We start from the raw sequence: 12,635 nt of genomic DNA, 5'->3' as shown, positions 1-12,635 counted from the left end.
GCAAAATCAACTTGTCTAAGAATAGAAACCACGGCCTTTACAGAACTGGGTTGTTAATGTCAGCTCAGTCTCACAGCCAGCCTCCACCCTGTTGTCTGTTTGTATGTGTGTGTGTGTGTGTGTGTGTGTGTGTTTATGTGTGTTGCTGTAACAGATGTGTTGGGAGTCGGTTGAGTGTGGCAGAGGTGCGTGCTGTAGGCGTTCAGACATCTTGTTCTTAAATAAATCTATTTCACTCCAGTAACTGTGTCTTCCACGGCACAGAGCTGTTGCGTGCAGACAGCTCTCTCAGGGCCGCAGCATCGTTTGCACGTAAAATGTTGTTTGCGTCCAACACTTTTTTGCACTCCTACTCTTCTCTCTCTTTTAGAAGTATGTCTTGTTGCTGTTGATAAAAGTCCGACCCATAAAGTCATTAACCTTTCCCCACTCACTCAGCTGTGATGAAATGACCCAATTACCCCTCGTCCTCATTACAGAGGCCATAACTCATGTAGCTGTCTATCTTCACTATGACCCCGTCCACTTGTGTCTTCACCTTTTTAAAAGCGTGGTACTCAACAAAGGCACTGACATGTTGCTACCCAAGAACAATTACTTATATTCATGAGTGTTTCAGGCGGGGGATCAATATCAGTGGCCATTACTTGTAGCAAATGTGCTAAAACTAGGCTGCATCTTTTTCTTGATTTAGGTTTAATTTAAGCTATTATTTGTAATAATTCAATTTCACGCAAAGTTTATAATTCAAAATGTATTGTTTACTAACTTTGCTCAAAAGTTGATGATTTGTCAATCGCGTTTCAGCTTGTTTCTGTTAACCCAGGTTTAATTCATATATTTTTCTGCTACTCTCAACCTTGTAGGCTGAGTTGATTTCACTTTTACGTCTGTGTATGAGTGTAAACGTGTGTTTGGACTTTTCAAAGTGTGTGATGCGCACGAGAGAAACGCTTGTCTGAGTGATGAGATGCATTTACATGCCTGTTAGTCATGCTTTCTGACAGCTGTACAGAGACGCTTTCATACTGACTGTATTACATCCAGACCAGGGTTCATTTCTGTATCTGTGAGAACAAAAAGACTCCCTCAAATTATATCTAAGTCTATTAGTTACATATAAGGCTTTTCTCATTATTTTCTCACCCTATTAAATCTCTCTCTGCCTCTCTCGCTCTCTGCATGCCTTCATGTCTCAGACATCTCTTCCCTGTCTCTCTCATCCTGCTTTCCCTTTGTACGTCACTCCTCTTTCATCCCTTCCCCCTCTTTGTCATTTCTCTCTCTGTTCTCTCAATCTCGTCCACCCTCACATCATCCCACCCTTCATTCATTTACCCCTCTCTCTTTTGCCTGCCCCACGCTGCATCTTCCACATTTCAACCTCCCACGACTTCCTTTTTCTTCCTCCAGCTCTCCTCTTGAACTCTTCAATGCCAGTTCCTGAAACCTCCATCCTTATTTCTGATGGGCTCCTTCAGCTTGTTTTCGTTTTTCTCTCTGATCTGCCTATCTAATGCACATGGACGCGTGTGTGTAGACCCCTGCTGGTAATTGTAAGGCTTATGGAGAGCCATGTCAATCAGAAAGTCAGGCATGCCTTTGCGATCCAGGGTAAATTATGTGTTGAATGGAGGAAGGACACTAGGACATCTGAAATGGAGGCCTGGGTCTTGGTTGTCAAAATTCATCTCCACTTGTCTCATTTCTTCCCATTTAATGTAAAACACATAATGCTCGGTGCCAAAGGATAATCATTATCAAGGTTATTTTCTCTCAGTTAAGAAAGCTCCTTCCAGACATCAAACAACGGTTTTCACAGGCTGAGTAGAACTCCTCGTGACGAGTAAACTCAATTTGATGTGTAAAATCTGTTTAGTGCCTTCAAAGAAGGATCTACCTCCAGTGGTGAGCTCTTTGTAAAAAAAGAAAACCTGGACATTAAATCATAAGATTAAAGCAAATAAATGCCTTGGCAGCAGTTCTTGGTTTTAGAATTGCTTCTAAGGCCAAAGCTGCTTTCAAATACAAAGGCCTTTAACGGCAGATAAAGCAGACGTGCTGCACGAAAATCATTTGGGACAACCCAGATGCAGATGATTCAGAGAGAGGAGGGATGCTATGAAGTGAGAAAGTATGTCAGTGACTGAAATGAAACGCAGCTGAAGTGGAAGAAGAAGAAAAAAGGTTTTCGCTAACGTCCCCATCTTCGTCTTGCAATGCCCTCTGGTGGGTTTTAACACACATTCTGTGCTTCTTGGTGCACATTAACACACATGCACAGACCAACTATACTGTATGTGAAGACACACATGCACACAATAAGTTTGACTACCCAGAGAGTCTAAAATGGGATACCTCATAGTCAATAATTCATTATTGTAGAGAGGAAAGACATGGAATTAGTGAGAGAAAAACATTAAGAGAGACAGACTGAAAGGGAGAGAGAGAGAGAGACAGAATGAGAGTAACGCAGAAGTAGAGCATGGTTAACCAACTCTGATTTGTCTTCAGTGAAAAATTGTCCTCGAAAACTGCATTTGTTGGGGACAATTTTCAGCTGTGGATTAATACACATTTGGTACACTAGCGAGTAGTTACAGCAGGAGACAGCATGTATAGGATTAACTTAAAATAAACAATGTCCATGGTCATCGTAACGGTGGTCTTGGGATGTATGTTATTGGTCCATACTGAAATAAACAATTGGATGAACTGGCATGACATTTTGGAAAGATTCATAGTCCCCAGAGAATGAATCCTACTGACTTTGATGATCCCTTGACTTTTCCTCTGACGCCACCAAGAAATTAACATTTGTGGTTTAGCGTGAAATGTCTCGACAAATATTGAACAGACATTCATGTTTTCATCCTGATGAAGTGTAATAGATTTTGAGATCCCTTAACTTTTCATCTATCGCCATCTTCTGGTCAAATTTTCAAATCGGCTACTTTTGCGTGACTAAAGACATTATAATAATTCGTAATTAGTAAATGTAAGCATGCTAACGCTCTAAAATGGTGAATAGGGCAAACATACTGATAGAATTATTTTGAATTATTTTTTTCCTCATTTTCGCAATAATATCGTTATCAGGTAATCTTTGGCCACGATCATCATTTTTTGAAAATCTGATATCTTGATAGCCCTAATTTCCCTCTCAACATTTTCTGTTGCTTCTCTCGTGCAGGAAAATGAGTGCATTCTTAACCTGCTTTGCTCGTGTGACTATACTTTCGTCCACAGTGCATAGAGTGGCCTTCCTGTAAAGCCCTCTGATGTCTGAAACTGCTTTGCATGATTCAGGAGGAGAGCCAGGGGAGACAAGCCTCTTCATCTGACTTCACATATTAGCAGCAGCCAAAGTGAGGAGAAGAAGGGGCCAGAGAGATAATGATAGAGCATGGAGAGAGAGAGAGAGAGAGAGAGAGAGAGAGAGCTGTGGGCACAGTGACCTATATACTCTGCAGACCTATATTCCCTGCAAGATACAGTATCACACAGTAGCCCACTGTAAGCAGCTGCAGCTCTCCTCACTGACCTTGGAACAGATCTGGTAGACCTCCACTGGTCAGATTAGGATTGGGGAACACGGAGGAAGTATTTTGCATGATCCGACCCCACAGATCAAAGAAGCAAAAGCAGCAGCTACAGACAGAAATGCTGGGCAATTCACTTTATCTTTAAACCAAAGTGTTATCGTGAGCTCGTTTGGACTGGACTGGAATATTGGAAACTGTCAAACAAAGCACATTTCTTAAGTTTAATGTGCTAAATTCAACATTTCATTCAACCATTGCCATGTTGAGAGCCGTGTGGAGGCAAACTCTCAATCATAGAGAAGCTCTGAATTTGGAATTTAGCCCCTTTAGGTTAAGTTATGTGAACTCATTCACAGTACCAGGCTTGGTTTTAGCACCAGCCCCTGCATCACTGAAAATAACATGAGAAGGAGAAAATGCTGATGTGAAGCTAAAATCTTTCAACATATATTGCTTCCTCTCAATTCCCTCAATGTTGCATATGTGCAGTGTAACATTAACTCCAAACTTGTGTTGTGCCTCTAAAAGTGCATCCTACCTAAAGTGACATGCCAGATGGTTTATTACAAAGGACCATCTGAGAAGATGTCATTGGATTTTTTTTGGTAAAGTACAACCACTTTTAAAACACACTTGACAGATGATCGGATATCAGGGCTGACTTCAACCGATCAGAACGCCAGTCAGGAGCCAAAATCAGTCGTGAGACGCAAAGAAAACATCTGTTTCATTTGTTCTTTGCTCTTCTTTCAATGAAGAAATACTCGCCAGTTCTGATATAACCAATGCAGCATCTATGCTAACTCTTTAGAAGCTGCTGTTGAAGGAACAGTCGCCTCTCCATATCGTCACACACACCTAAACAACACCCGTAGCTGCCAGTAGCTCCAGGATACTGATTGGTCTGAGCCACTGTGGTTTGGACACAAACGCATTACTTAAAGCCTGGCAAGGTGGATTTTTGTGAGATCTCTTGATCCTGCGATACCGCTATTCTTGCGTGATTGTGTGATATCGTGAGAATCCAGCTGCCGTGCATGGTAACATCATTCCCCTTGTTGTTTCTTTTACCACTGATCTGGTACATTGAATTGGGAAGAGGATGTTAAAAACAAGCTTAAACCCTGTTAAAGCCTTCTTTGCCCCACAGCACCCATTCAGCACTGGGGTGTGTGACACCTTCCATATGTCATCATCCTTTAATATTTAGCAAACCCACACTCATCCCACCCCAAGGGGGATCCCTGCTTCATTTTCCACAGATAAGGGACACTGCAGAGAGACGGGGATGGTGAGAGACCGACAGAAGGCAAGAGACGAGAGAGATTCAGTGTTTGTGTGTGCCAGAGTTAATGTCATTATCTGTTACTAAGCGAGTGAGTAACTACGAGGTCCTCAGAGGGGTAGAAATATGAAACTGTGATGAGGAATGTGGGTCACGAGATCACACAGCAACATCAACTTGTGTATGTGCCAAATCAGACAAAACAAGTAATTTTTGCACTTTGAATTAGGTGCATTTGACAGTGTGTCAGTTTTTCTGTGTGTGTGTGTGTGTGTGTGTGTGTGTGTGTGTGTGTGTGTGTGTGTTCAAGTCCAAAGTCATTTTGTGTGTGCACGAGGAGTAAGGCATCCCTGCAGCATGTTCTGCGCTCGCGTGAGCTTTCGCTACAGCTTTCACGCTAGCTACTGAAATCCAGGTCACATAACACACACCGTCCATGAATCATAACGTAATGTGTGTGTACATGTTGGTGTGTGTGTATTGTTTAAGTGTATGGATGCAGGTGTGTGTTACTCTTGCGTTGTCTTCTGTCTGTACCTACATATTTTCCCATGTCCAGTTCATACTCAAGTTGCACGTTTCGTCCGACCAACAGTCTACAACTCAAAAGATATTCCGTTAACTGTTATATGAGACGAGGTAAAGCAGCAAATCTTCACAAATGACAACGTGGAACCAGTATATGTTTTAAAAGTAATCAATTTATAAAAAAAACTGTTGCCAATTAATTTCCTGTCAATCAACAAATCAATCAACTATTTTTTTCAGCTCTACTTTAATATACAAGCACAAGCCATTTGCAGCTCTGTTATCAGCAGAATGTTCATTCATTATATCTTAATACCATGTATGTGCTCTATATTTATCTGCATCCACTTCTTTGCTGACCCAGTTTTACGACAGGTTCATTCAAGTTTTCTCTTATCTAATGCAATCTAATCATATTCTCTACGCAGTAAGCTGCACAGACTTAAAAGGGAAAGGTGAAACCTTGGTCCATGGATGAGATGTTTGTGCATGATCCAAGGATTTTACAGATCCAATGAGATTGGTTTTACCTCTTGTTTTATCAAGGTAGTGACTTAAAGAATGATGCAAATACAGGCAAATTAAATGAGCTTCCTGCACAGGAGGAAGATTGAAAGGATAGAGATTGAAAGCAGTTCAGAGTAGAAATGCAGCTCCTTTACATTGAAAGAAGAAAGGTGAAGTGGTTAAAGCATCTGTTAAGCATACCTCCTGGAGGCCTCCCTTTAGAGCAGATCTTCCACCAAGGATTTATAAATCAGCCAATATATTGGCTTATATATTGTCATATACTGTACATATGTATATATAAATATATGTATATATGTCAGCGAAGTACAAGTAACAAGAAAATGCTGTATATAAATGACAAATGTTGTTTTGAAGTTAGAAACAGTGTTACTTTTACAACGTTTGTCCATTATAAAGCATTGACAAGGTCATTTTTCAAATCTAAAATGTTTGAAACAGTATAAATCTTGGTCACATTATTTTAATTACCAGTTTTAATTAACATTGGCAGAGTCAGATTTCTTTTAATAGTCAAATATCAATATCAGTATTGGCCTCAAAAATCCAGCGTTTGGAACAATTTGGGAGACGCTAAAAGGAGCTAGAAGATATGGCTGGGGGAGGATGTCTGGGCTACTTGCTGCCTCAGGTTACAGAAAATGGATGAATCAATGTATGTATGGATCTTATCCAGAAAGGTTCAAACATTTTGAACTAGAGGAGAATTCAGACTTGGACTTGAGTGCATGATGCATTGAATTAGCCGTTCAATGCACTGTTTCCACTAGAAAAGAAGTACGGCTGTGATTTCGGTCCCTGTGCTGTTGTAGCGTACTAAGCACTCACTTGACTTGCAAGTCAAGTATATGCAACTTTGTTTTACTTGGCACTTTGCAATGTAGAAAAGATGGTCACATCTTTTTCTATTCTAGAGTAGAGGGGCTAAAAGGTGGGTGATTGTGTACCTTGCAATCAATAAGATCACTGTCAAAAGATCCGTTACATGCAACATTACACAGTCAATTTAAAGGAATGGGTTTGCAGGATATTATCTGTTACATGAAAACTCACTCATAGTAAAAAAAATGACTATGAATGATGTAAAGGCTTTGCACATACACCCCTGGTGTTGTGAGTTGTGCTGATTTGACATGAAGGCTTGCCGTTTTGCAGCCACAGCATTTGTAACCCAGAATTGTTAATGTGGTGAACTGGGTCAGGGCCTGTAGATTACAGAACCAGAGTGACATGGCAGCTGGGAGCAGAACATGAAAAAGGAAAAAATAAAACAATCTCCAAAAAATAGCCAAATGCTGTTAGATTTTGCATGTTTCTTTTTTTCTACGAGCCACCAATGCCTCGAGGGTTCAGGAGGCTCTTTGGATATTTGGAATTAAAACTGTATATATGATCATGGGAACCAGGGGCAGAGCAACAGGGAGTGATGGAGAGCCTGGGTCTGTTTGCATGGGTCAGATCCTGTTTTAACAGGCTAAAGTACCCATCCTGCTGATTCTCTATCAAACATTCACCACCTCCTGCAGAGCTAACAGTTAAACACCAACCGCTAGCAAAGAGGGAGGGCAGAGGGAGGCAGGGAGGACTGGATGGGGGTTGGGGAGGTTAAGGACATTCATAATCCAGAGCAAAGAGGATGCCTGCTCCAATAACCAATCCTATTTTGGGAAAGGCCTGTGTCATCCCGCTGTGTCCCCGATCAAGAACGGCGCAGCAGCTACATCAAAAGACGATGCTTTTAGAGCAGCATTTGGCCATTCTTTGTCTTCGTTCCATTGTACATCTGTGAACGAGAGCCGCGATGTGGATGTTCTTTGGGGGTAAAAAGGAAGGATTGAGACTCTTGAATTCGGGCCAAAGAACCAAGTCTATTATTAGCTCCGTCTAAACGCTGCCAACTGGAGCGCATGTTATTGTGTGTGCGCCAAACACATCAGCCATCAAAAAAACATTAAATCCAACGTGTGCATGTTGCTCTGATACAGATTAGTTGCGCACACGCATGTACACACACACTCTCATAATGAGATTTAAACATTCAATTACATTATTTTGGCCGGAGGGTTGGTGTTAAAGGGCCGGGGCTGGAGCAGACGACCTGGCTTTGCCATTCAGACCAACGACAAGCTCTCCTGACGTCTGACATCCTGAAATGTGCATTTGTGCTCCCATAATGCTCTCCATCTATTCTAGCTCTCCTCCTGAGGCTGAATGTGTGTCAGAGATGAATTTTGCATATATATGAGGAGGAAGAAGAGGAGGAGGAAGGAAGGAACTGGGGCAGGAAAGTGGAGCATCATGTCCAGGAGTTTCTATCGATCCACGAAGGAGCGGATGAACCTGCACAGCTGCTTCACCTCCACTATGACCTTTATCTGAAAACTAATGCACCGTCAAGATGAAATATAACAAGCAACTACAGCAGCTTTCATTCAGAAGTAATCTAATGCTGACAGTGTTTAAGATCATTAAATGTGTTTGCAGTCTGTAGAGTGTTTGCAATTTGCTTCTGTTTATACTGTTTACTAAAAAAAACAGTCCCCTTCACATAAATAATTAAACATTTTTTCCAAATCATCACAGTTTTCGTGGGAAAAACCTGTGTACTCGTGGCAACGTGGTAGCCTCTCTAAGGCCCCAACCATGAACAGCAACACCCGCGGTTTGAAATAAGCTGCAACCGCACCAGCATGGAGGGTTACAAACTTTTACAAAGAGAGTCTTGTTTCAACAAAAGTTGACTACAAAAGAGGGGTTATGAATACAGAGTGCAACTCGTTCCTGTTTGTTGCTCCAGCGCTGTCAGCTGGTACAACCTCCTCTACCGTTGAGTGTGATTGCCTCTTCGGCTTCCAGCGCTGTCAGCAGCCGTGCAGGAGAGGCGCTCGGTGGTTCGCTAGGATTGTAAAACTCAACTATGACTAAAACGTACACTTTTTATGTCTTTGACTTTGTGGGAATGGGATATTTTCTCATCGCAGATGACGAACAGGCTTTAAAATGCCTTGCAGGTAAAACATGAGACTCATATAGGAGGTGAGGTTTCTTACCTCTCCATAGTCAGTCGTGACGACAAGCGTTCCATCTCCACAGGAGTTGACCGTGGCGGGAACCAGTTGCTCCTTCTCTCTGACCCAAACACGGGCCCCCTGGATCACAGACACACACAAAGACTGAATTAAAGCAAACAGTGCGAAAACAGTGTATTTGGTTACGCAAAGTGCTGAACCCCCTGCTGACTAGGGTGGAGGTCTTAGCCAACGTGGTGGAGTCAGAGTTAGAATTAAGCTACTACAGTCTGTTGTTTACAGTTGAATGTCAGTAGATTAAAAGTGGTGCTCAGCAATAATCTGACATTCATACCTGCTTCACGCCATGAAGCTAGGCTTGAACTTTATTCTTTAAACAACTATTAGTGCCACACTTTGTTACCTTAGAGCAGAGGCTGTCTGAGAATGTGCACACGTTTCCTCCTAGCCATTTGGAACAACTATAAACCCTTTTGATTTCCAACATGGTCCTACAACAACACACGGTACAAACTAGTTCTGTTCAAGCATAACCCGACCCTTGACCCTGACATGTATGTATGAATGTATGATGAGTGTGCATGGGTGAACAGACAGATGTCACAGATGTGTTTAATGAGAAACAAAGACTGTAACATCTGGACTTTCCACTAAGGTGAAGCAACAATGCTTGGCATCTGTGTGTGTGTGTGTGTGTGTGTGTGTGTGTGTATTTGTGTTGGGGGGGGGACTCAGGGTCAGAGGAAGTGTGCTCCTCCGAGACCTTTCCACACAGACAAAGCCCTCTTTCACAAAGTCACTGACCTCTGATCCCTAAAAAAGGGCACAGCATAATAGAGGATGGAAAGAGGAGGAGACAGAAAAGGAAACAAGAAGAGGAGGCAGTCAACAGAGCTTCTGAAGTACTGTAAAGACAGGAAATGTACCATATGTCCTCCTATAAACTTGTACAGTTTACTGTATTGCTTTGAAATGTACAATAGCATGAGCTCTAGAGGATGTCAACAAATGTTGTAAATGACATACATGTAAATTAATTTCCTTTTTATAAAAATCACTCCTAAATACAATATCTAATGGGTTACCGATGCTCAGTAACTGACAATATTTTTGAGCTATTGAGCATTTAAATCACAGCATACTGTTAAAATTATTTTGCAGGGAAAGAGGGAAGTATTAACATAAAAGTGTCAACAAAATAAACAAAGATTCCAGACTTGATTACTCAACTCTTAAGCCTGAGAAGATGTTTGAGTCCTGAAAAGACTCTGTGGGACACCAGGTGTGTGTACGTGAATGAGCGGAGCAGCAGAGGAGAGCTGGAAATGAATTATTTCAGCAACAGATGGTGCCTCCCCCCCCAAAGCATTCCCTGGCAACTTTTATCTCTTTGTGATCCTCCCCGTCTCTCTCTTTCTTAGTCTTTCTGTCTTTTTCCTGCTCTCTTTATCAATCTGACACACACGCACTGATGATAATAGAAAACCAGTCCTTGCTCCAGGCTGTGGAGTTAATCAGGCAGAAATCATTCCCACACACATACAGTACACTATATATACAGACTGTTGGGTAGCTGAAGATAAGGCTTAGGGGGAAGAAAAGTCTGAATGCTTTTGGATACAAAGATTTAACTACGGGGCAACCTCATTTTTAGCGGCGAGTCTCTATGGATGGCAAAATCCGTCTGATTCACCCCTTTGAGTCCAGACTGAACTATCTCAACAACTATTGAATGGATTGCTTTGAGATTTTGTACAGACATTCATGGTTCCCAGAGGATTAATCCTCATGACTTTGGTGATACAGCGGAGGCCTAAGGTTGACTTTGTATTTCACAGTGCAATGTCTTGTCAACTATTGGATGGATTTCCATGAAATGTGGTAGACCTTTGTGTTCCCCTCAGGATGAATTGTTGTAACTTTGGCGACTTATCCTCCAGCGCCATCATCAGATCAAAATTTGGTTTCTTCCAATACTTTTAACGTTTAAATGTACTTTGTCTTTAGTGCTACTGAGCTAAAGTAGCTCGGTGAATATTTTTATACCAATTCATCTTGTTATAAGCTCCACCATAGATTGCCTCATTGAGGACAGTTTGAGTCTAAGATCTGAAGATATTCACTTCATGTTACATTTCCTGCTAATTTACTCAAATCTTTGCACGAACAAGCCTCATACATGCGATTTCACTCTGAGAACTGAAAAATTCAAGAGCCTCTGTGCTGTTGGTTCCTCAGTAACTCCTCTATATATAGCCCCCCCCCTCATCCCTCCTATAGATCCTCTCAATCTGCAGTCAGTCAGCCTGTCTCGTCCCAAACTCCAGCTCGTCTGCCTGTCAGATTCCAGCACGCAGAGCCATTATAATGATGGTGGTGCCGTGACCTGACCCAATGACCACCTCGGCCTAAGGCTCATGCTCACAGTTCACAAGTACTTTACTACATCCTGTTTTAACTGATAAAATGACCTCTGACCCCACGAAAACCTATAATACTGGACTAGTGGTACATTTACACTTTCTCCCCCCTATTTTTCCTAATGCTCTCCGTAAATAAGAATATAATGCATGTTTTTGCTTTCTGCCTGGCTCGCTATCTGCCTCCTCTTTAGGTAAATTGGTCTCTAGTCCTGATCGATGTACTTTGCCTGAGCTACTTGCTATCTCTGGGGAATATGCAGCTAAGGAGACACAGAGGGTTATAAATGACCTGCCAGCATTACAACCTACACCCAGCAACACCTTCCTACTCCTCCTCCCCTCCCCCCATCTATTACTGGCCCAGACAGACAGGAATGGTCATGCATGACAACAAACTCCAGTGCTTTCTGTGTGCTCGGAACTGCATGTATGGTAAAAACACTCCCTCTCCGTTTCTCACTATGAAATTCAAACCTAACTGCATTCAAACTAGGGCCTCCAGCTTTGTCCATCACCTTTTCGTCAAGCTCCATTAAACTTCAATGGTCACTTTATCCTCAAACATGACCCCTGACCTCATATCTTACACCATGCTCTCTGACCAACAGGAGTTGAAAGAGTACCAAAACATCCCACCCAAAGAAAGCTATTCAATGAATTTCTTTGTACATGTTAGGAAAAACTATTTGGTGCTTCTGTAGTTTCATGTCTTCTTCAATACAGCATGATGTTCATGTAGTAAATTGGGGTCTCATTTAGAATAAAATAGACAATAAAGCAGGGTATGCTTTAGGATGCGGCCACCTTGTGGTTGACAGGTCACTGTCACGGTCTGGGAGTTGTCCGTGTTTTAGTCTTACAACTTGAACTCTCTCAGTGTGTTTTCAGTTCATGAAAGTTAATTGTAACTATTTTTGTTGCCTAAATACAGTATGTCTTATTCATTCATTCATTTGGTTGTACATAACTCCACCCTCTTGTGTCACTTCTGGTTGCAAAAACCTAGATGGAGACGGCCAAAACCCAACATGCCGACAGCCAACGTGCCAGTCCAAAAACCAATGGGTGTTGTTGCAGTGACTATACGTCCACTTCTTATATACAGTCTATGTATAAAACATGCAAAATGCATTCATCAAGGCCTGTATGCAGAGGAAGGTTGGCAGGTTTGATTATATTACCATATATTGAATATACCAAGAAGAAAAATGTGAGAACTATTAAGAAAATCCTGACCCTCTACTAATCTTTCATTACTGAGCATACAAAAGAGAGCATTCGACCTAGACGCCTGATC

The 12,635-nt window shown here is 41.8% G+C and overlaps 1 protein-coding gene across 1 annotated transcript in view; it reads right to left on the bottom strand.

The window, feature by feature from the left end:
* Positions 1 to 9,402, bottom strand: part of myo10l1 (myosin X, like 1) — a 28,349-nt gene extending 18,947 nt beyond the window's left edge. Inside the window, exons 1-2 of the mRNA XM_076108060.1 lie at positions 9,319 to 9,402; positions 8,937 to 9,035 (exon numbers count right to left, since the gene is read on the bottom strand). Coding sequence (XP_075964175.1) covers positions 8,937 to 9,035; positions 9,319 to 9,402 — 183 coding nt within the window. The remainder of the gene's footprint in view (positions 1 to 8,936; positions 9,036 to 9,318) is intronic.
* Positions 9,403 to 12,635: the final 3,233 nt, after the last annotated feature.

Source organism: Anarhichas minor, unplaced genomic scaffold, assembly GCF_050575085.1.
Source record: "Anarhichas minor isolate MPS153535 unplaced genomic scaffold, ASM5057508v1 ptg000040l, whole genome shotgun sequence".
Taxonomy (NCBI): Eukaryota; Metazoa; Chordata; class Actinopteri; order Perciformes; family Anarhichadidae; genus Anarhichas; species Anarhichas minor.
Note: the sequence above shows the minus strand (reverse complement) of the source record. Positions and strands in the feature narration are given on the sequence as shown.